Raw genomic sequence first — 25,160 nt, 5'->3', positions numbered from 1 at the left:
AGTAATGGCAATGACAGCATGGTAGTCGTAGCTTCTTGCCTAAAAAGTTACTCAGTAATCAGTCATCAGCTGATAATTAGTGGCACTAAGATAGTCCTGCTTTCCTGGAGATTACTTCCAGGTGGGTGGAGAAAAACCAGCGTCTAAAGAGCAATTACAAGAGCAATGAGGATTTTATTTATTTATTGTTTCAATATATGAAATTTATTGTCAAATTGGTTTCCATGCAACACCCAGTGCTCATTCCAAAAGGTGCCCTCCTCACTACCCATCACCCACCCTCCCCTCCCTCCCACCCCCCATCAACTCTCAGTTTGTTCTCAGTTTTTAAGAGTCTCTTATGCTTTGGCTCTCTTACACTCTAACCTCTTTTTTTTTTCCTTCCCCTCCCCTATGGGTTTCTGTTAAGTTTCTCAGGATCCACATAAGAATGAAACCATATGGTATCTGTCTTTCTCTGTATGGCTTATTTCACTTAGCATCACACTCTCCAGTTCCATCCACGTTGCTACAAAGGGCCATATTTCATTCTTTCTCATGAGCAATGAGGATTTTAAAGAAGTAAAGCAGGATGCTATGGCAATCTACATTTTGGAGTCCTCACTCCTCCTCTGAGAGGTCAAGGAAGGCCCTCACTCGGTATAGCCCAGTGATGGAGAAAGACTGCCATGCTCCCTCAGCCTTTGTAGATGAGGATGTGAGGACCCAGAGGGCCTGGGTGAGCTCCTAAACTTGCACCTCTACCAAACGGAGAGGCCCTGGGTACACCTGGGTCTTCCGGCTCCTAGCTCCTGGGTCTTCTGGCTCCTAGCTCCATGCTGTATCCAAGGGAGAAAAATATGCCAAGGAAACGTTAAGTTTGTAGTAGAAATAAACTATCAGGCCAGCCATGAGTACCAAATCAAAGTCTTACAGGGGCCCTGAATACGCTGCTTAAAATGTATTAAATACTTGTTGAGTAGATGCGTCAAGGTTGCAGTCTGGATTGAGAAAGCAAGTTATTAGCCTCCTTATCACAGAAATTTGAGATGGCAAGAGATAAATGGCCAGGAGAGTGTAATGAAAGAACAGCACTGTGCATGGATATAGGAAAATAAAGGTCAGTGAAGAGGTGGGTAAATGTTAGGCTAGAAGTATGTCGATGTTGGATCCAAGAGACCTGCATATTAGACATCTTTGTGAATATGGTGGCATGTTTGATAGGTTTTATGAATAATGACACATGTGGTTTGAAGTGAAGGTGAATAAATTCTGACATTTCAATATGGAGAAAGTTCCACTGAGCTCAGCTTTACATGTTTGGTCCAAAATCAAGCTTTCTAGAAGAGTGTACCTGAAAGAGTACAAATGAAAAGTGGGATGGCCAAGGGATCGATGGGTCTGAGTGGAAAATAGATTAACCATTCATCATTTAATTAAAAGAGAAAGAAAGAAAAGAATCAAGTCAAGAAAAAAATATTTAAAATAAAATGGCCATGAAATACTCATTGGCTTTTTATTAATGACTAATGCCATCTAAAAACTAGGTAACAAGAAAATTTTCATTGGAATCATCCACTCGCTCCTGCCTGGAATCATAATGATCTCTCACCCTCAAGGACAAACAGTAGAATATATCACTTCTTTTCATTTTTAAAATGGGCAAAATGTGACGTTACATTCTCCTAAAGCATATTTTAAACTATAGGAATGACATTGAAGAATAAGTATTTGCTTTAATTCCTTCCAGCTTATCCTCCATCATCCCTTTCCAGAGGTAGCCTAGAGGTTACCAAGAAAGCCAGTTTTTCTACTCCTGCCTTTACACTTTATATCTCTTATAAAATAGCATTTCTGCTTCCATGAGGCTCTGTCGTTTTCATTGTTTCCTCTTTCTAGAACACTCTTCTCTCCCACTTAGAATTCACCTCAAAAGTCACTTCCTTAAGGAAGCCTTCCTCATCCTCAAAGAATACATAGGTTCCCTCGTTGTATATTTCCACATGTTATGGGTTTGTCATGATTTTAGTAAAATAAATTAAAATGGTATCATTCATTACTTAAAGTCTGTTTCTCCAACCAGAGATAACTCCATAGCGGTGGGGACCATAACGATCATGGTCACTGCCAGAGCTATTCCTGATACAGAGAAAAGGCTCAATTGGTGTTTACCAAACAAGAGAACAATCAAGTGAAAGAAGGATCTAGAACCTTCTTGGCTTGTGCAAGTATTCATTTGACTTCTCACCTACAAGAAGCTCTATTTGTTCTCTTGGTCTTATTTCTAGGAACCAGAAATTGAGTGGATGATGCCAATAACATTATTTCTATACAATAATTTATTTTTAAATGTAAAACAAACAATACTTTGGGAGTTGGTTGAAGGCATCTTTCAAAGTTGGATAATGTTTGATGCTTTTGCCAGTGTGTCTCTTCTCAAACATGGTGGCAGTCAGCAGGACCTAGCCATGACTTTGATTATTTCCTACGGCTTTCAGGAGTTTTTATCTTCTTCAGCATGTGAAATAAATGGGTCTAAGATTAGAAATGTAGTCTCCTTGTTGGGATGAGCACTGGGTGTTATACGTAGGAGATGAATCACTGGAATCTACTCCTGAAATCATTATAGCATTACATGCTAACTAACTTGGATGTAAGTCAAAACAAACAAACAAAAAAACCAAAACCAAAACCAAAAACAAAAAGACAGAAAAGAAATGTACTCTTACTCAGGAATAACATAGTTGTAAAGAACCAAAACCATTCCTATCTTAACAAAAAAAGTAGAATTTATTGGAATAAAAAATATGAACAGCTGTAATTAATTTGAGTTAGTAATTTGGCCATCATTAAAATAAATCAGAAAAATTAGGTATGGATAAATATTTGAGAGATGGCACACTGGTCGCCCAGAGTTCCTATTTGAGTATTGAAGAAACCATGGATTTTGTCCTGCGGGTGGAACTTTGTTTGAAACTTTGACTCCAGGTTTTTTTTGTAATGTTTATTTGTTTATTTTGAGAGAGAGAGAGAGAGAGAGAGAGCAAGCAGGAAAGGGGCACAGAGAGATAGAGAAAGAGACTGAATCTCAGACAGGCTCTGCACTGTCAGCCCGAGCCTGATGTGGGGCTCAAACTCAGGAACCGCGAGATCATGACCTGAGACAAAATCAAGAGTCAGGTGCTTAACCGACTGAGTCACCCAGGTGCCCCTGATTCCAAGTTTAAAACACAAAATATTTTACCCAGAAACCCATATATCCTACTGCTTTGATAAAATAGATAACTAATGAAATAAGTTATAGTAATAGGATTTTAGTTCACATAAATGGCATAATAGTAAGTAATGCATAAATTTCAATTATTCCTATACAGCGTTTCCATAAATTCTGTTTTCAAATATTCAAAATTTTAAAACCACCTACCACGTAAATGGAGACTGGCTTGAATGCCTTTATAAGTGAAGGATATTTAAAAACCATATCCGTCCTTGTTTCCTGGGACATAGCTTTGGGTTTGCCTACTTTCTTCATTGGTATTATTCCCTATATTTTTATTTTCTATTCTGTTTTCCATATGCTAGTCTACTTTATTGGTATGAACATCTACTTGTATTTCCTGTTAACCATAAGTAATTAAATAATTTAATAAAATAAGATTGATTGATTTGGCTTAATCTTCCCTACTACTGTTCAACTAAATACATAGTAGACTGATCCTTCTGTGATTCTGGGTGTTTGATGTGTAATAGTTTGCCTCTTTGTATGTATGTATGTATGTATCTAAAAGATATATATGTGTATATATGTGCATATGTATTCCTGCAATGTAAAAAAATATGTGTGTATTTATGTATATGTATATACATACAACATAATATGTGTATATACCTGCATGCATGCATATATATGCATACAACATATGCATCTGTATATCTATACATACATTTGTTTTTACATTGCAGAAATAAATCTATTAAGATTTTATATATTCCATTGAGCAGTGATGGGATCTGAGCAATAGGAACAGGGTTTTTTTTTTTATTGTTTTCCTACATTACTATGTACACACATACATATTTGACCTCATATTCATTTCAATCATTGTGGTATCCCTGCTTCCTCTTTCCATATATTGATTATGGTGCTTTCAAATGAGTTAGGAAACTCAGAGTTCTTCTTACTCTTCTAAAGAATAATGGGCTTTAAAGAGCTAGTTGTAGAGGAAAAAAATAGGCACCTTTGATCTGCAATTAGAAACTTACAGATTCCACTCTGTGTTGTGAGACACAAATTTTAAGTGTAATCGTAGCTATTATTATAACCATAATGAGAGTCATATCCAGGCATACAGGAAAAGGATTCAATTTGGCACCCTTAGGGTGGTCTTTTCTGTTTTTATAATAAACGAAAATGCATATATGCTCTTAAATTTAATTGCAAAACCACAAGTTCAGAGCAAAACCTGCTAGGTTATATGTGTGGTGAGCTCTGTGATAACACTTGTTGAAATTTTCAATGGATTAACTTAGTGCTAACTTAATTAACTTAATTTTCCTAGGACATTTTTCATTTTTAGCCACTTATTAATGAAATTCATACCACGTTTAATAAGGAACTTAGCCATAGGAAATCTGAAATTCCTTATAAATTCGTTCCTAAGTGAAGGACAAATAAGCGAACCTCCTGTAGCCCCTGAAACACTCCCTCTCTGCACCCTGGTGCTGCCTGGAATGTCTTTCTGCTTCTTTCTCTACTTCCCTGGGCACTGCTGCCTTGCTCGTCACCTGAGGTCCCACACCTTCCTGCTATTGGTTCTTATGATGGGAACAAGATGGCTGGAAATGACAAGGAAAAGCCTGAGAATAAGGATGAGCCAAGACTTAGACCTGGTTTCCTTTTCTTTTTGTGCTACACGTGCCTCCAGCACATGGCTCCTGACTCCCTTCCCTCTCACACCTGCCTTCCCAGGTAATCCATGAAGCAATACCCAGTACAGCCTTGTTCCTAAAGGAGAACAAATCACCCTGTTATACCTCTTAGAGAGTAGGCTCTGGAGACAGACCTATTTCAGCTGTGCTCTTTATTAGCATGACCTGGGGCATATTTCTGTAAAATAGGGATAGTGTCTCCTTCCTCAGTCATGAGGATTAAGTGACTATTTATGTCCTACTCAAGAATTGTTTAGTTGCAAGGAACAGACGTGATGCTCACAGGGGGCATTTGCATATAATCAGGCCCACCAGGCAGCTGTGCTTTCTTTGTCTTTCTCTCACTCTCTGTTGGAGGCCACACAGTTTTGCATCTTTGCTTCTGTCTGTGCATCCTGCCTCTATTTTCTCCCCGAAGACTGGTTTTATTCTGTTTCTTGCACAGTGCCAAAATTTGGCTGCTTACAGCTGAGTTTGGTGACTTCTCATTCAAGAGCTCTGAAGAGACTCACTGGAAAACATCCAAAGATGAACATGAAGCAGGGAGACTATCATTTCCTAGTTGGCCACCCAAAATGGGCAATTGGCCAGAGGCAGTAGGTCATGGGAATGGAATGAAAGCAGCAAGTCCACTTGAGCAAACTTTTCCCACAGTAGGAACCCAAAGTAATTTTCCCTCCTTCATTCGCTCTGAAAGCCTTGTCTCACCTCCACCTACAAGAGCCACTGCTCATTACCGCCGTGAGCTTCATGGAGCTGGCGGAGAAGGGACCTATCTTTTTGGCCATGTGAGTAGTAGGACTTGACCTCAGAGGTAGTTTACCTACCTGGTAGTATTACCCAGAGGTAGTTTCACTAGTAAACTTTTAAGTCTCACAGGATTTGAGAAGCCATTTAAGGGCTAAATAGACTGTTAACGGTCTGACCTGATGTTCAAATCACTCTGTATAAGATAGTTTCTTTGAAGAAACACCACCTAGGTTCCATGTGTTTGCAAGTGAATAATTTGTGAATTGGAGCCATTTTGTAATACCATACTCAATCAGTTCCTTGCATAAAAATTATTATGAAGTCATATAAAAGCACAGATAGGAAGAATAGTTAAGTATCCACCATTAGAAATAATAACAACTCTCATTTATGGACCACTCCCTGTGTGTCAGCCATGCTCTGTGTTTGAGGCGTGAAATTATTTCATGCTCAAAACAATGCCACAGAGGTAGGTACTATCATGACATCTATTGAACAAATGACATCAAGGCACAGAAAGCTTAAGTCATTTGGTGCAAGCCACATAGCTGGTTGCTGACCAGGGACTTTGTCCTGTGCAATCTACCTCATATTTTTAACCACTTCATTTTCACATGGGGAATTTTCCTGCTATAAAAATACACTGCAATTTGTTCATTCATCCATTCATTCATTCTCCTATTGATGGACATTTTTCACTGTTTTGCTCTTGCACACATTCTAGTTCACTGCCTATCTATGACTTTTTGTGCACATATGTGAGAAGTATCTGAGTGTACATAGTTAGGAGAGCAGTTGCTGGAGTAAAGGAAGAACCTTAGGCTTTATGAGATATTGCCTCATGGCCCCCTGGATTCTAGTGCCACTTTTTACTCCTATCAGCAACTTGTCAGAAATCTCATTTCGCATCCTTGTCTACAATTGATGTTACTGGACTTTTACACCTGATGGTGTGAAGATAGAACATTAAATTTAGATCTCCCTGATTACAGCCTGTGAATGTTGAGCATTTTTTACAATTTTTAATGTGTATTAATTTTTGAGAAAGAGAGGGACAGAGCATGAGCAGGGGAGGGGCAGAGAGAGAGAAAGAGACACAGAATCCAAAGCAGACTCCAGGCTCTGAGCTGTCAGCACAGAGCCCAACATGGAGCTCGAGCCCAGGAACTGCGAGATCATGACCTGAACACAAGTTGGACGCCTAACCAGCTGAGCCACCCAGGTGCCCAGAGCGTTTTTTATATATAGTCATATGCTACTTATATTTTGTGTTGATTTCTTATTCATCTGGTAGATATGCCCATTTGTTTGTTGCTTTTTTTTTTTCAAATGATTCCCAGAAATTCTGTGCAATTCTGCATCACTTCTAACTGAGAAGACATTGAAATGTTAGAAAGATACAGCTAAAATATTAGGGCTTGCCTGTGAATGCACACCTCTCACCCTCTTCGGGCAATAGTGCAGTTTCATTACGTGGTTATTACCAAAACCATTTAGAAAGTTTCTTCAGTGTGTCCTTAATGGTGCATCTCAGAAAAGTGAAAACTTTTAATAGATCCTTTTAACATCAGCCAGTCGCTTAGCTGTTTAAATTCCATTCTAGCATAGGCAACAGCTGCATGAAGGGGTCACTCTAATGCATGATTAAAAGTTCTGTTAAATTGGAGCCTCAGTCCTCAACTGCTGCACTGACAAGCCATTTTTCCCCTGCCTCTCAGGTAGGGGTTTTCATCTCCTGACAATTTGACAGATGTGGCTGCACAGTTGAGCCATCTTCTAAAACACACCCAGTGATCTATTCCCATGAAGGAAGTCACTGACAAGAACATGAAAGTATGCATGAGACCTGGCATGCTCAAGCTCAATTTCTCTCTGGTAGCATCGTGTGCCTCCGTCCGTAAAGAACAGAGATAATAGGTCTTACCATAAGTAGGTCAAATGGTGGCAAAATTATTACTCTAGTGTTTTAAAGCTTTTTGAGAAAATTTCCATTGAAGGCAGAGAGTGGGGGGGGGGGGGAGGGTGGACCGTGTGATATGTGTATTTCAAGTGATGAAGTGACATCCTAGGCACTTCTCAGATGTCTGTCTTCTTAATGAACCTTCCCGGAAACTGGCAGACAATCTCAAGCATGATTGAACCCAGGAGAATGTAGCTTCCATCCACAAGCAAACCTCTGCTCTACTTATAGACCAAGGTGACAAGATAGTGTGGGTCCTGCTGAGACGGGCCCGGGGGGAACCTGGGGCAGTTTACTGCATCTCCCGGAGCCTTCACTTCCTGACCTGAAAAATGGGGATAATACCAGCTCTGAGGGTTTTATAAGAATTACAAATGTCGTACGTAAAGTGCCTAGCCAGTGTGTGGGATGTTGTGGTCACAAGGTCGTAGAAATGACTGTCATTGCTGTGAGCACGCTCTGTGCACTCCCGGGCAGCCTGTTCTCATGCACACCTGCAAGCCAGTGCCTTCACAGCCTTGCTCCAGCCCTGTGTCTGCATCTTAGGAGTGAACTCTGAGAGCCCAACGGACATGCCCCTGCTTATTCTCATGAGCACATTACCCCTCTCATTTTGAAAAACCAAACGCACTGCTCCCTGACCCATTCCCACCTATAAACGGGACTTTTCTTGCATCTCCAGAACCTGTGATGCACCCTCATCATCCTCCCCAAATCCAACTTATCTTCAATCTATCATTAATTCCGTCTTTTGAATTTCTTTGAATCATCCCCTCCACCCCAATCGAATGCCCCTACCTTCAAAATCAGGTCAAACAAGACTTCCTCAATGAAGTGATCTCTGGCTCCTCAATTAAAGTTTGGTCACTTTCTTCTCGACTTCCAGCTTCCTCCAGCACAGCTCTCACATGATAAGCGCTAGGCACATATTTGGGGGATTATATGTGAGTGTACAAATAGAGGTGCTTTCATGCACAGAGCTACACGGCCTTACATATTCTTACTCCCCCTTTACGCAGATGCCAGTGACACCTGTCCCAAATCTTGGCATGTGCACACACAGGATCACCTTCAGTTCTAACAGGAGAACATAAAACACTGAGCTTGGAAGGCAAGTTTTGGGAGAAAGAAAGGAATAAAAAATTATTCTTTGAGAACCTGGAATAAGAATTAAAATAGGGAGAATAAAATAGCTAAAGGCAAAACAGCACAAACAAAAGGTAAAAGAAGGTAGCTCAGAAGTTAATTGAGAGAGGGGTGCCTGAGTGGCCCATTGGGTTAAGACTCTTGATCTCGGCTCAGGTCATGATCTCATGGTTCGTGGGACCAAGCCCTGCATCAGGCTCTGCATTGACAGTGTGTGACCTGCCTATGATTCCCCCTCCCACTCTCTCTGCCCCTCTGCTGCTTGCTCCCTCTCCTTCTCTCTCTCAAAATAAATAAAACATTTAAAGAATTTAATTGAGAGTCTGATTATAGTCTTGAAATCAGTTATAGCCAAATTAACTAAAGAGGGGAGGCAATTGTGCAGATTTTCAATTCTAAATATTTTATATATATTTAAGTAGATATCCTAATATTTACATACATAAATAGACTATAGATGTACTTCAAATAATAATCATATCCAGAATAGAGACCAGACATAATAAAAAATAAGATAAAATCATTAATACTATTTTTATTTATTTACCTTCTGTTGATCAAATGGTTTTACCTCTTTGATTTTTGAGCCTCACTGGAAGAAAGAAATATTCAAAACATCTTTAAAATTATTTGTGTTTCAGATTATTCCAAACTAAATTCCTATATTGTTGTATATTTTCATCTTCCAGTTTGAATAAGTCCCATGATTCTTCGGTATTTACATTTATATTAATCGGGAGACCTTTACTAACTTATGCCAGGCATTCATAATACAGTCTTTAGAGACAATTTTCCATCAAATATATGTTACATTGTCACCTTTAGAAGAAATGAAGGATACGTTGTTCTTCTTCTGAGTCTTGATTTCTGGAGTTAAATATGCAACCGTCCAGTCCTGTCCATAAGGTCTTCAGTTGTGATTTTAAATTGCTATGCATTTTCTCAGTGTTCAGCACAATTAGTGCAGTTGAAGGGTTTGAAGGAGCCCTGTGATCCTTCTTTACCCTACAGCTGACGACAGGTTTGGACAGAGTAAAAAAAAACTTGTCATTTCACAGTTGGTATAATTCTTTAGTGTTCAATCCCTCAAATTTGTTTTTCTCTCTTCCCTAAATGACTTAAATATCTCAAAATGAATCTCCCACTTCAACATACTATATAGCTCAAAAATATTTGTTTAATTCTGCATTCATCACATGTACCAACCTAAGCCCTTCACTGTGTTAAATCTGCAGTTTATTTAACATGACCACTATTTAAATTCATTGTTGAATTTGTGGTTTCCATTTTTTAACGTTTATTTTTATTTTTGAGAGAGAGAGAGAGACAGAGCTTGAACGGGGGAGGGTCAGAGAGAGAGGGAGACACAGAATCTGAAACAGGCTCCAGGCTCTGAGCTGTCAGCACAGAGCCTGACGCAGGGTTCGAACTCACGGACCGAGAGATCATGACCTGAGCCAAAGTCAGACGCTTAACCAACTGAGCCACCCAGGAGCCCCTTGTGTTTTCCATTTTGAATTTAAAACAAAAGTTTTATGTTCATTTACTCACCATTTGTGAGTAAAGTAAATATATACAAGTAAATTTCAAGTGATTCTACATATAAACATTTTAATTAGCTATGGGAATGTCAATGAAAGTGCCCAAAGAACTTAAAATCGTCATAGTTTAAGTGTCTCCTATCTAGCGGCCCTGTTGTGGACCTTCCTAACTTCTCACTAGAGTACTCATGAAGACAAAGAGAAATTCACAACCCTACTGATGGCTAAGCACCTTTTGTCACATCTGGTGAGACTGTGTGGTAACTATATGGCCTGTGTAGCACTCGTGAGAAATTAGAAAATGTTAGTTTCTGCACTCTGGCATTGCACTTACAATTGGCTGTGAGTCAGAATCAGAGGACTGTGAGGAAGGAATGGCCCAGGTGACCATCACTGATGGAGGCTTATTGCTGGAATATGTGCAGTACCTCCCCAGCCGGTCATCACCCCGGGTCCTGTTGTGCCCAGGAGAGAATGGTGCAGCTCCTTGGAATATGCAAATAGACAATTGTATTACTTGAAACAAGATTATATTACTTGAACTTAAGTGTTCTAATTTGTTTTACTTACCTTGCATTGATACATCTTAATAGGATCAAGAGTGAGAGGGTATATGGAGTGCCCTTGGCATTATGGGTCATGCTGGGTCTCTAAGTATCAAAATGACACAATATATATCCCTTCCAGCCTAGAGCAATGAGGAGGTGCCAGAGGGCTCGGGCAGCTTGGCGAGGGGGCAGTGGTGTGCTTGCAAATGTTTAAAATGTTTAACAACCATCTTTAAGTGGGAGAGTCCAGATTGGTAGCATTCACTAGTTTCCATGGTGTTACCTGTTCCCACTATGTCCAATTTCAAATTAACAACATGACATTGATATATATATAATATATATATATATATTTTTATATATATATATTTTTATAATATATATATATTATATATTATAAATATATATATATTATAAATATATATAAATATATATATTATAAAAATATTTTCTATTTTATATATATATATAGTGTCATATATATAGAATATATGTCTATGTGGTATATAAATACATATATATATGGTAAAATTTTTGGTAATCCGATCTGAAGCACCTAGTTTCCAAGGTCACTATAGGGGGGAAGAGAGAGAGAATTTGAAGAAGCCACACGCTTTCTTGATTGCCCTTTTCAAAATGACACATTTCTATTCCAGCAATGAGAACCACTCGTATTGGCCCCACTTCGATGCTAATAGACTAAGTAATGTCACTAGCTCTGTGCCCGAGGCAACAGGCTTGATGGGTGTATTAGTTGGCTTTTGCTAAACAACAAGCCACCCCTAAAACTTAACGGCGTATAAAACAGACACTAATTTTTGCTCACAAATTTGTGGCTCAGCTGCTAGTCTGAGCTCTCGGCTGGTCAAAGCCGGGCTCATCTTGTGTCTGCAGTCAGCCAGCACCCCCAGCTAACTCATGAGCTAGCATCTCTGCTTCTGGGGCACAGCAGACTTTTGGGGCAAAGGGGAAGACAGGGCCCATGACCACCATGCAACAGGCCTGCCTGGAGAGCGTGAGGAGCTGTGAGAGTAAGTCTCAACCCACAGCTATTTTCTAAGTCTCTGTTCATGTCACCTTTGCTGTTGTCCTACTAACAAACCAAGTCACATGGCTAAGTCCAGAGTCAGAGTGGGAGGGCGCTACCAAGGTTGTGGATGCAGGAGGTAGGTTCAACTTCAGGCTCTGCCACACAGGCTAAAAGAAATTTCAGTCACTGGCTTAGCATTATAGTTCCTCTTAGTGGCATTCCTTTTCTACTGGGCATGTATTTCTTCTCGTCAAAATCTGGTTTGGGTTATACAGCCTGGAGTTGGCATTTGAAAAATGGTAGTAACAGTAATAGATATTTGTGTGGCAACTTGTGATTTAACATCTAACCTTACTCTTACAGAGTAGAGGGAAAGCTATACTCATGCTGGCCAAGAGACAAAAACTAAACTCTTCCTTCTTTCTACAATTTGGCTTCCGTGTTTGAGCTTCTCTTACCCAGCTTACTGTCCAGGAAAGAAAGCAGCCCAGTCAGGACTTGACCTGTATTCACAGGTATCACAGATGTTTAGTACCTTTGAGAGAAGTCACTGGTGGATTTCCTTCTATCATCTGGCTCTCCAGGGACATGCCAGGGGCAGGCAGATGGGAAAGGCAGAGTTTCTAAGGACATCTGCTGAGTCTGTTTTCAGTCTTGATATAAATATATTTGCTTTTTTAATACAAATTCTTTATATCAGACAGCATTATTTTGTATACTGATGATAGAAGTAACATATATCCAGATGTCTTCTAAATACAGGAAGCAAAAAACGTACCACACGCAAGGAGAGATTTATTATGCACTTGGTCTTTTACATTATGTTCTTGTTCGTATGCTCATGGCTGCATATGCAGGATGGTTTCTGAGAATTTCATCTGGTAATTGCATTGTTCTCCAAATATGTTTACTTTGAAATCTAATTAAAACACAGTTTTTAGTACATGGCTGATGCAATGTTCAGTGCCTGAAATGTGTTTACCAAGTAGTATATTTTATTCTCTCAAGCAGCAATTTAAAGAAAGATTTGATTTCTGAGCTGTACTATTCATTATCCTAATTTATCCTTATTGCGGCCTCAAAGGCCACAGTTTGATTTGTTGGATGTTTGCCTGCACAGTCTTCAGAATCTTTATGGCACTATTTTATAAACAAAATTCCTGAACAAATTAATAGAAATAGCTCCTATGAAGTAGTCACGCCAAAAACTGGGATAGCATAAGACCTTTTCGAAAGTCTATACACATCCATGTTTCCTCTCAAGATTAGTTCTCTCCCCCACTTGATTTCTCATGTTGTACCTTCTCACTTTCACCACAAGCGATTAATTGTATCTCTACCTTTAGATCCTTCCAGTGTTTTCAAATACAGTTACAAATAACAAGAATCCTGAGTGCAAGATGCCTGCTTCAGGCTAGACTCTATACTAAATAGTCTCTCTTATAGTCATGTTATAACCTGGAGATGTAGGTGCTCTGACATCTATTTCTCATGTAAGAAAACTGAGTCACAGAGAGGTTTACTCATGCACAGAGCTGAGATGCAAACTCAGCTCAGCCTGTCTGCAAAACCGACATTTTTTCCCACACTGGCGATCTTACACCCTTCTGTAAGGAACAGATCATCTTCAGCTTTCAAATATAAGGTTCGCAAACTTGTTCCCTCTATTTAATCACAAACACTTAGCAGGGGAGCTGCTGTTCTTTCTTCTGGAGTATGTAGAGCCGCGTCAGAGGCATTGTGACTGCCTGTTAGAAGGCAAGAGAACACCTACTTTGGGCTCAAAACATCTGAGACTACCTTCTACCTCTAGGAATGTGGAAGCCTACTTATCTTTCCCTTATCTTTTCTCCGTATGTGAAAGGGGATAATGAAACACCTACTGCACAGGGTTGTGGATTAAATGAAATTTTTACATGCAGTGCATTGAGGTGTGCAATATGCTTGCACCAAAACTTGCCACTAACCAAGCACCCAAATGGTAGCCCTTGTTGATACATCTTGTTGGTTGAGTGCGGATCCCTATTCATATTCGAGGTAGACTTCAGTCTCTTGAGAACATTCCTTTCACGGTAGGACTCAGAACTAATAATATAAAGTGACCTTTCTTGTCCTCCCACTTGAGGCGTGACTCAGTATCATTGCTGCAGACCCATTGTCTCATTCCGTGTTTCTGAAACGCGTTACAAACAAAACGTAAACTTTGATTGCCATGATGAGTTTAAATCTGTAGTAATGAATTTTACAGAGACCCCTACTGGCATATCTCCTTGGGTACAACTCCTTGGTGCAGTAGAGTTTTGTAGCACTGGTGTTCTTTACAATCAGATTCCATAGGAGACAATTTGAACTGGTGTATGTCAAAGTCATGAACAATATTTGCATTAGATTCCTATTCTGCTGTAACAAATAACCACAAATTTATTGACTTAAACCAACACATTATTTACAGTTCTCTAGGTCAGAACTCCAAAGTACATTTCAGCTGGCTAGAATGAAGGTGTCAGGAAGGCTGCATTACTTCTGGAGATACAAAGAAGAAAGCACTTTCTTGTCTTTTCCAGACTCTAGACACCACTTGCATTCCTAGACTTTATGAGTCTGTGATGGTGTCTTCATAATACTCCCCACAAATGGTTGAAAAGTCAACACATACTTTTGTCTTCATGAACCTGGTTTAGTTGGTTTTTGATCTTGGGGTTGGAGAGAGGGGATGTGATGTTGTATCCTAACATATTACCATAATGTTCCAGCCAGTATGTGTTCTATTCTAATCAGTGATTATAGACTTTTTAGAGTCATGAAATTGTAAATTTGTAAAAAAAAAAAAAAAAAAAAAAAAATTATAGGTCACCCAGTTTAAACTGCTGCTCAAGGAGATCCTCTACAACAGAACCTCTCACACTTCGATACACACATTAATCATTGGTGACCTTGTTAAAAATGCAGATTCTGATTCAGCAGGTCTGCGATGGGGCCTGAGAACCTGCATTTCTAATATGCTCCCAGGAAGCCTCTGGTTCAGGGACCCAGTCTGGGTAGTAAGACTCCTGAGTGTTACTGCCAGATACTGCTGCCTTGGGGATGGTTTTGCTATAGTCTCTTACTTGTATTTTGGTAATTCCAATTGTTGCACACAGAAATTGTATTTCTTGGATCAAAGCCAAGCTAAGAATATATGGAAAACCTGTATGATTTTTTAAAATATAAACCAAGGTGACATTGCAATTGAAGAGAACCTTAAAAAATTGAATGTGTATGCAGGATCCAAAGAGTCTTTTATTATATATAAAAATATATACACACATGTATAGAAACATATACACACATGTATGTGTGTTTATATATGTATATATATCCACATCCATATTAAATAATTCTGAAAAATCTCAAGTTACATAATATGTTGTGATTCTGACTCAACTTTAACATTTCCCTTTATGTTGATTTTTATAAGAAAATAAAAAATTGGGGTGCCTGGGTGGCTCAGTAGTTAAGTGTCCGACTTTGACTCAGGTCATGATCTTGCAGTCTGTGGGTTCAAGCCCTGTGTCGGGCTCTCTGCTGTCGGTGCAGAGCCTGCTTCAGATCCTCTGTCCCCTCTCTCTCTGCCTCTTCCCCACTTGTGCTCTTCCTCTCCAAAATAAATATTTTTTAAAAAAAGAAAAAAAATGAAGAGTATAAATTTGGAGTGTCCTATAGATATAAGCATTGAGTCTAAATGTGATGTTTCCGGGCCTCTGCATTAAGGAAAGTGACAGCCAGTTTCAAACGCTGGTTGGATTGAATTGAGCTGAAGTGGACCGTGTCACCAGCCCTCACTTCAAAGCTAGAGCCGCTGGTTCTAATACTCAGATTTAGCTACCGCACATACAGATCACCTTAATTCTTATTTAATATTTGAAAGTCATTACTTTGGAGAAAGTCAGCTAAGCAATGGTGATTATAGTGTATCAAAATCCATTGTAAGTGATTATTTTAATGACTCTGTACCAACAGGGACACGTAGACACTCAGACAAAAAACAGCCTAATTATAATGACAGCACCAAAGTGAAGCTGTGACAGTTACAAAACCAATTTAAAAGTTTTTTGACAGCCATGGCTAAAAGCTTTGTTTGGATCTTTCAGTAATAACAGTTTACTTAAGTCACAAATCCATAGCTAAGGAAAATAGAAAGAGAGAGTTGTGGCTTTTCTGTCATGCAGATAAAGTAGAAATCCGTTGAAATGTTTTTAATAGAACATTATGTTGAAAAGAATATAGAAAAGGAATAATAGTTATGGAATTTAAGTCTCACAATTCAAGAAAAACAAAATAACAATAAAAATACTGGTGAGAATAGAAACTTGCCAAGTGATTTGCTTATCTGTGTTATGAAGGTCAGGAGTTCCTGCAAGCAAATTGATGTGCACTTACATATGTTGGTTGTCAGTTCTGGAATTTGATTTTGTATTACCTATAAGATAAAGTCAAAGTCACATGGATGTAAGAATGCCTCCAAAGTCATGGGGACACAAAACCTTACGAAATATCTGCATTTCCCTTGGCTCTGACATCTCTCAAATTAATAGATCTTATCACTCTTATTTATCTTTCTTGGTCCTGGACTCAGTCAAATACACAACATAGTTAATTCTTTGACTTTGGACAATTAATTTCCCATTCCTGGACAGAAAAATGCCTGATTCACAGAACTGCATTTATTTTTATTGCAAGTCTTTATGGAACACTCATAATATGCTAGCACTTGCTCTAAGCACTTTATCGACATTGACTCCTTTCAAACGGTAACAACCTTTGGACTGGCCACTGTTATCTCCACTTGACTAATAAGAAAACTGAGGCACAGAGAGGCTTAGCTAACTTGCCAATGGCAACAGAACTTGTAAGTGGTGGAAGTTCCACTGTGTGCAGTTTGGCTGGGAGCCCATGTCCTTATAGACAAGCATAGGGTGACAAAGGCCGTGTACGGTCACATATATGGATGCATAAGATAGCAGCTGGACTCACAGTACTCAGAGGAGGCAGTCCTGAGTCCTGTTTCTCCTTTCCCATCTCCAGGCTCTGCTCTGGTTAGGTTCTTTTAGTTGCAAAGATTGAAGACTTTTCAAGTTGGGTCGAATGTAAGGATCTGTGTCCCTAACATGCCAGGAAGCAACAAGGCCTTAACACATGGTGGTGCTCATCTCTGGCATTTGGCACCAAGGGATGGGATTTAGTGGTTGTTGTTTTGCACTCAGGTCCTTTCCACAGGCCAGCTTCTCTCTACTTTTTTGCTGCCCAAGGCCTTTGGCCTGTACTCTCTCCTTTCATATATCATCTACCCCACTGGGGGCAGTGGGTCCCAGAATGGACTTTACATAGACTTGGTTGGATAGGGAGCCCACTTCTACTGTGTACTTGCTGTGTGATCTTGGACAAATGACTTTTTCTGTCTGAAATCACTGGGAAAAGCGAGTAATATATCCTGCTGTGTAGGGCTATGGTGGAGATTAAAAGAGATAAAGTAAATAACACGCTTCTAGTATGGCCTGGAACATAGTAAGCGTTCAATTCATGGCAGTCATTATCATAACAGTCATTAGCTTTGAATGCCTAATTATTTCATCTCAGTGTAGGCAGTAGACTTGGGTCCACATCACGGCACCACCTGCAATGCTGTGTGACAGTGGGAAAGTTATTTAACTTCACTGAGCCTCGATTTTCTAATCTATAAAACTGCGGCGACTTCCTAGAGCGGTTGCTTTCCTTGTTAAGAGTTTATCTGTTTTGCCTCCTCAGCAAATGATGCGGTCATCAGTTTTCCACATGTTCATTCTGAGCATGGTGACGGTGGATGTGATAGTTGCTGCCAGCAACTACCACAAAGGGGAAAGCTTCAGGAGGCAGTACGACGAGTTCTATCTCGCAGAGGTAAGTGGCTCACTTGGACACAGATGACTTTTCAAGGTAAAGGTGAACCTCAGATAGCACTTTTTATAAATCCGAAAAGGAAAAGCCATTTGTGAATTACTTGACTTTGGCCAAAGCTGATTCACTGTGTTCTTCGTAAGTGTTTCTTTGGTCACCATGCTGCCTGGCTCATTTTGTGTTGCCCTCAGACCGAGTAATCTTGCCTACAGTTTCACATTGCCGAGGTAACCCCTTTGCCCTGCGTCTTACTCTCTGGAACTTGCTGTTTTCATATCCACCTCTCATTGTCACTCCCTTTCTCAAGTTGTGTTAGTCTGTTCCCTACTAAGCGTAAGCAAGCACAGATTCAGAAGACTGTAAATAAGCAAGTCAGCTCAACAATACCTAGGAGAGGGCAGGAGGGAAATTCTGGTAACACAGATAACTTTTGTAGAAACTGAGGAGTCCCCACCTGCACTAATGATGTCAAGCCAGGAGCAGGTAGGTTTAGTGATTAAATAAGCATTTTCTAGCACACTACATACTACACTAGAGTTTTGGAATAGTACTTCTTTTCTTTTTTTTAATATTTATTTATTTGTGAGAGAGAGACAGAGCGCAGGCAGGAGAGGGACAGAGAGAGAGGAAGACACAGAATTCAAAGCAGGCTCCAGGCTCTGAGCTGTTAGCGAAAAGCCCGATGCGGGGCTCGAACTCACCGAAGTGCAAGATCATGACCTGAGCTGAAGTCGGCCACTTAACCGACTGAGCCACTCAGCTGCCCCTGGAATAGTACTTCTTATTGACTGAGTAACTTTGTTAATATTTTAATACATTTTAATGATGTCCACAGACTACTTTTTTATTATGACAAATTATTTCTAAAATACATCTCAGAGTTGAATGATTACCTATTTATGGAAAAATTGATTGACGTATAACTCTTTAGAATCCATGTGTCTTTTTAAGTGAGGTATTTATATACACCTGAACTACACTTCAAGAAATCCAGTATATGAAAAAGTAAAGTTAAGAAGCAGAAAAATAGTAATTCGATTATTTTTATTATAAAAGAATTTTCCATGTAAAAAATCAATTTGCCGTATAGTTGAGTTCTCTAAGATATCCAGAATTCTCCCAGAACATTTAAAAATGGATTTTGTTAATACAAATTCAATCCCCCCCACACGTAAACTTTTCAGAAAAAGAATTGATGGCATATACTTATTGAATGGTAATATCTGTTTGGGTATTGAGAAACATTTAAGGAGTCACTTATGAATTTCCCTCTTCATGGAGGTTTGTTGCCTGTAACAAAATATCATTTGTATTAAACTTTCACTGTGGTTTGATGCTGCCTAATTGCTGTGTGGAATATGGAGCTTACAGTTTAGCAAGAAATATAGACAGTAAGCAGTAACTGTTTTATGCTGTGGAGTACCAATGACAGAGGCGCATGAAGAAATGATATCCAGCCTGACACCTGAAAAATTGGTACAATTTTGCTGCATATCCAGCACACAAAGATTGGATTGTCATTAAAAACACAGGGAAACATGGACCAACAATAATATTTGCAGGTGAATTTGTAACACAAGGATCAAACATTGAAGGAATCCCAACAAAGTGACTTCTGTCTGAAGTAGGAAGCAAGGTCTATGTCCAGCCTTATAACAAGACTATAAAATGGGAAGGTCATGGAGGAAAGAAAGAGGAAGTGGATACTGTGGAGATTGCAAAAAAAAAAAGAAAAGTAAATTAAAGATACAAAGATTAATGTCCTTAATATCAGCAACTCCAAAAACTGATAAGAAAGACAAAACACCACCATAGAAAATTGGCAAGGTTATGAACAGGAAAATTGTTTTAAAAAGAAAAATCCAAATGATAAATACATATATGAACAGATAAGCAAAGGTTTGATTAAGTTTGATTACATCTGGTGATTCTTCAGATTTAAGACAAGAAACCCTTTCCTACCTTGCTGGAAGGCAGAAGACTTACTATAGCATTTTAAAAGTAATCCCTTAATATTTTCTAAAATATCAAATATGCAAACCTGTCCTTTGCCCCAGCAATGCCAGCTTTGAGAATCTATTCATAGACATAAAAGCCCAATAAAATACTGGTATTGCATAAGGATAGTTAGTGCAGTCTTGTTTTAGAAGTAGCAAAGTGCTTAACCATTTTTCCTGATGATTCCTTATCAAGGAAGTACCACCCTTCAATAAATCAGTAAGGAAAATGTTGAATTAAGTAAACACTGAAGATTTCTGGGTAAGATGGCATAGTAGGAAGACCCTAGGCTCACCTGATCCCACAGATACAACTAGATAACACACACATTAGTGTAAATAATCCAGAAAACAACCTGAGGACTGGCAGAACAGAGTCCCCACAACTAAATGTAGAGAAGAGGCCATATTGAAGAGGGTAGGAAGGGTAGAGACATGGTCAAGAGCTAAATGACCTTGAGAACTGTCCATGGGAGGGAGGGATGCCTGGGCATGGAAAGCAAAGAGTAACAGACCCTCACACCAGGCATCCCAGGTACAGGGAGCCTGCATAGGAAGAGGAATCTTTGTAATTTGACTTTGGGAACCAGAAGGGCCTAATTTCAGTAATTCTTACAATCAGTAGGATGTAAGGATTGAAACTTTAAAAGTCAATAGGCTCCACTCTGGGAGGGCCTGGAAGGCAATAGGAAAATGACTCCCCACCCTTAAAAGGACAACACAACAAACAGCCCCAGGGAGATACAGCATAGAAGCAGCAGTTTGAAAAACATCTGGGATTTATGGAAGGGACATTTGTTTACTAATCTCAGACCATGTGCTAGAGGGGCAGGGGTCTTTAGGAGACTTCAAGAACAAAAGAGCTGGCAGACACCAATTCCTTCCCCCACCCCCTAGCTTAGGCATTTGTATACCTGTAAGACAACACTCTCTACCTAATTTGTTAACAGTGTGCCCCACCCATGCTTCTTTTGTAGACCTGCCCCCTTCAATACACTCTTGACTGGAGCCCAACCAAAGCAGTGCCACAGCCTGGCAGTATGTAAACAGCCCCAACAGGGGCCAGCACCACCCCAAGGTGACTCCTACCCTGGGGAGAGGGGAAGATAACTACACACACCAGTCTGACTGTGGCACCAGCACTGGGTTAGGGGCAGACATCTTCTCTGACTGCTGGTCCTACCCATCAATGAAAACTTTACGGGGGACAAGACAGGGGAAGCACCCTACAGTTTGGTGCTACTGCATCTCTGGCAAAACCTGGTCTGACTCAACTCAAGTCCAAGGTGGCCCCAGCCCAGCCCACTAACAACACAGGGACCCAACCCTGCCCAAAACAGGCAAAAAGAGCAATTGGAGATGACTAGACTGAAGGCAAAAAAGACTCAGCCATAACACTAGGGCACACACAACATAAGAGAAGATACCCTTGAAGCACCAAGTTCTGGTGAGCAGGGGACATTGTACGGCAGGGCACTACAGGAACTCTTCATGAGGCCACTACTTCCAAGAGAGATGTAGCTGACTTTCCTAACACATAGAAGCAGACCCAGAGAGTTAGGCAAAATGAGGATTCAGAGGAATATGTTCCAAATGAAAGAACAGGACAAAATTACAGCAAGAGAGTTAAATGAAATGGAGGTAAGTAATATGCCTAATAAAGAATTTATAGTCATAAAGATACTCACTAGAATTGAGAAAAGCATGGAAGACTTCAGTGAAGAGGTCCCTAACAAAGAGAAAGAAAACATAAAAAGAACCAATCAGAGATAACAAACGCAATAAATAAAGTTAAAAATACACTAAATGGAATAAGTAGACTAGAGGAAGCAGAAGAATGGATCAGCGACCTGAAAGACAGGAGTGTAAAGCAATCAAGCTGAACAGGAGAGAGAAAAAATAATAATAAATTAAAATAGACTTAGGGAACTCAATGACACCATCAAACATAATAACATTTACATTATAAGGATCCCAGAAGAAGAGAGAGAAAGGGGGGCAGAAAATTTACTTGAAAGAAAAAATAGCTGAAAATTTGGAGGAGGAAACAGAAATACAGATCCAGGAGGTAAAGAGCCCTAAACAAAATCAACCAAGGAGGTCCACATTAAGACACATAATAATTAAAATGGCAAAAAAGTAGTGACAAATAAAGAACTCTATAAAATCAGTATAAAATCAGTGAAAGAAAACCATTACATACAAGGGTAACCACATAAGGATATCAGATGATTTTTCAGCAGAAACTTTTCAGCCAGAAGGGAGTGTCCTAATAGATTTAAAGTGCTAAAAGAAAAAACCTGTAGCCAAGAATACTATATCCAATAAACCTATCATTCCGAGTAGAAGGAAAGATAGAGTTTCCTAAACAAACAAAAATTAAAGGAATTAATGATCACTAAACCAGCTCTACAAGATATGTTAAAAAGGATTCTTTGAGTGAAAAATAAGACCCTAAGTAGGAGTAATAAAAGTAGGGAGAACAGGGGCGCCTGGGTGGGTGGCTCAGTCATTGAGGTCCGACTTTAGCTCAGGTCATGCTCTTGCAGTTCGTGAGTTCAAGACCCACCTCAGGCTCTGTGTTAACAAAACAGCTCATAGCCTGGAGCCTGCTTCAGATTCTCTCTCTCTCTCCCTCTCTCTCTCTCTCTCTCTCTCTCTCTCTCCCCCTTCCCCTGCTCATGATCTGCCTCTCTCTGTCTCTCAAAAATAAATAAATGTTAAAAAATTTTTTAAAAAAATTAGGGAGAACAAAAGCAGTAAAATTAAGTATATCTATACAAATTGGTCAAGGGATTCATAAAATAAAAGGATGTAAAGTATAACACCATACACATAAAAATGTGTAAGGGAGCAGAGTAAAGAATGGGTTCAAACTTAAGCAACCATCAACTTAATATAGACTGCTATGTGCATAAGATTTTAGATACAAACATAATGATAACCAAAAACCAGTAATAACTATGTAAAAAATAAAGAGAAGGGAGTCCACATATGTCACTAAAGAAAGCCAGCAAACAGAGAAGATAGCAAGAGAAGAAAGGAACAGAGAATAACTACAAAAACAACCATAAGACAAGTCACAAAATGGCAGTAAGTACATACCTATCAATAATTACTTTGAATGTAAATAGCCTAAATGTTCCAATCAAAAGACACAGGGTGACAGAATGGATAAAAAAGCAAGACCCATCTGTATGTTGCCTATAAGAGACTCATTTCAGACTTAAAGACATATGGACATGGAAAGTAAAGGGATGGAAAAGCATTTATCATGAAAATAGAAGTGGAAAGAAAGCTAGGGTAGCAGTACTTATATCAGACAAAATAGACTTTAAAACAAAGACTATAACAAGAGACAAAGAAGGACACTATAGAATCATAAAGGGAATAATCCAACAAGAAGATATAACAATCGTAGATATTTATGTATCCAACATGGAAGCTATCCAACTTTCTGACACAATTGAAACTGTTGAAAAGAGACTGTATTTTTCCCACTGCATAGTCTTGTCCCTTTTGTCATAGATTAGTTGACCATGTAATCATGGGTTTATTTCTGGGCTCTCTATTCTGTTCTGTTGATCTATGTGTTTATTTTTGTGCCAGTATGATGCTGTCTTGATTACTACCTCTTTGTAGTCTATCTTATAATCTGGGACTGTGATGCCTCCTATTTTCTTCTTTTTCAAGATTGCTTTGGCTATTCAGGATTTTTTGGGTTCCATAAAAATTTTAAGGTTGTTTGTTCTAGTTCTTATACTTCTTCCTTACCAATTTGGATGCCTTTTATTTCTTTTTCTTGCCTTATTGCTGTGGCTTGGACTTCCAGTACTATGTTGAATAAAAGTGGTGAAAGCGGACATCCTTGTTTTGTTCCTGATCTTAGGGGGAGACTTCCCACTTCTCAACTTTGGGTATGATGTTAGCTGTAGGTTTTTCACATATGGCCTTTATTATGTAATATGAGTAAGAAAAAAATCCCTTCTGATGCTCTGTGTTGGCCAAGAATAAGAGAGGGGAGCTCTCCACTACTCCTATTTTCCAGTAAATCATCTGGTATCTTCTCAGAGGGATATGTTTGACTAATTCCAACACCCACTCTTGTGCTCTTTAATTATAAGTTAATTTTATATTACACACTTTCATTCCAGTTGCAAACTTTTTTATAAAATGAGTATTTTTACCCATTGGACAAGTAAATGAAAAATAACATGCTGTGTTTATGAGTACTTTTTATAATATTGGTATTAGTAATAGCAAATTCATAGAATTAATGTGATAGATTAAATGGTTATACTAATTTATTAATATAGTAATATGCATTGTTAATTTTCTTAATATTCTAGGCATAAATCATATTAATATATTAATTTATGTGTGCATATACATACACATAATGCTTGATATAGAATCCATATTTCTTTGCTTGTTTATGTGGCCCAAAACATAAATTAGATCTACACTTTTTTATTTTAGTTTGATGATGCTTAGTAAGATGCAAGTCATTTTACAATATGCCATATGCATTATAGAAACTATCTTTAGAAAATATAAAGTTTGGAAAAATGCACACTTTCTGTGTATACAGAATTTAATAAATGACGATGACTTTTAAATAATATCAGATAGTGAATAATAAAGAAATAATACCACTTAGAAACATTTAACATTTTAACACGTTTTACTGATTGCTTTAGATGTTTTTGGTCTTCTGTGTTCTAGCTGGTGTTTTTCTAAACCATTTTCTTTATAACATGTCATTCTAGATTGTTGTGGGCTTTTCATTTTATATAGCAGCAGCTGAGATTTACACACTAACAAATGTATGAGGCATTTTGAAATAAATTACAGTTTTACGTTCCAATTTCCCTGTCTCTCTGTTCCTCCAGGTGGCTTTTACAGTACTTTTTGATTTGGAAGCACTTCTGAAAATATGGTGTCTGGGATTTACTGGATATATTAGCTCATCTCTCCACAAATTTGAGCTACTGCTAGTAATTGGAACTACTCTTCATGTATATCCAGATCTTTATCATTCTCAGTTCACATACTTTCAGGTAATATGAATAACGTCTATTTGTCAGTAGAATTTGTTTCTTTCCAGAGGAAATACCAGTTATGTAATAATAACTATACATAATTATATTAAATAGTTATATACAATTATTATATAATAAACACAAACTTCAGATAGGCCCAGCGACATCTTCAGTGCCAAAAATAGTGCATTCATAAATTATAGCATTGTTTTTAAAACTTCTGAAAATTCACAGTGGAGATGTTTTAGATGAAATTTTCTCCTAAGCTGAAAAAAGATGCATTCCAACTTCACTGACTTTATTTGTTAGAGATTCCAAAGCTGTT

General features: G+C 38.7%; 1 protein-coding gene across 4 annotated transcripts in view; it reads left to right on the top strand.

Moving 5' to 3' along the window:
- The window catches only part of NALCN (sodium leak channel, non-selective), a 289,974-nt gene that overhangs the window by 101,616 nt on the left and 163,198 nt on the right, over positions 1-25,160 (top strand). For all 4 annotated transcript variants that reach the window (XM_042929986.1, XM_042930009.1, XM_042930002.1 and 1 more), the window contains 2 exons: positions 17,668-17,799; positions 24,686-24,853. In XM_042929986.1, the coding sequence (XP_042785920.1) occupies positions 17,668-17,799; positions 24,686-24,853 (300 nt within the window). The remainder of the gene's footprint in view (positions 1-17,667; positions 17,800-24,685; positions 24,854-25,160) is intronic.

This window comes from Panthera leo, chromosome A1 (genome assembly GCF_018350215.1).
Source record: "Panthera leo isolate Ple1 chromosome A1, P.leo_Ple1_pat1.1, whole genome shotgun sequence".
In the NCBI taxonomy this organism is placed as follows: domain Eukaryota; kingdom Metazoa; phylum Chordata; class Mammalia; order Carnivora; family Felidae; genus Panthera; species Panthera leo.
Note: the sequence above shows the minus strand (reverse complement) of the source record. Positions and strands in the feature narration are given on the sequence as shown.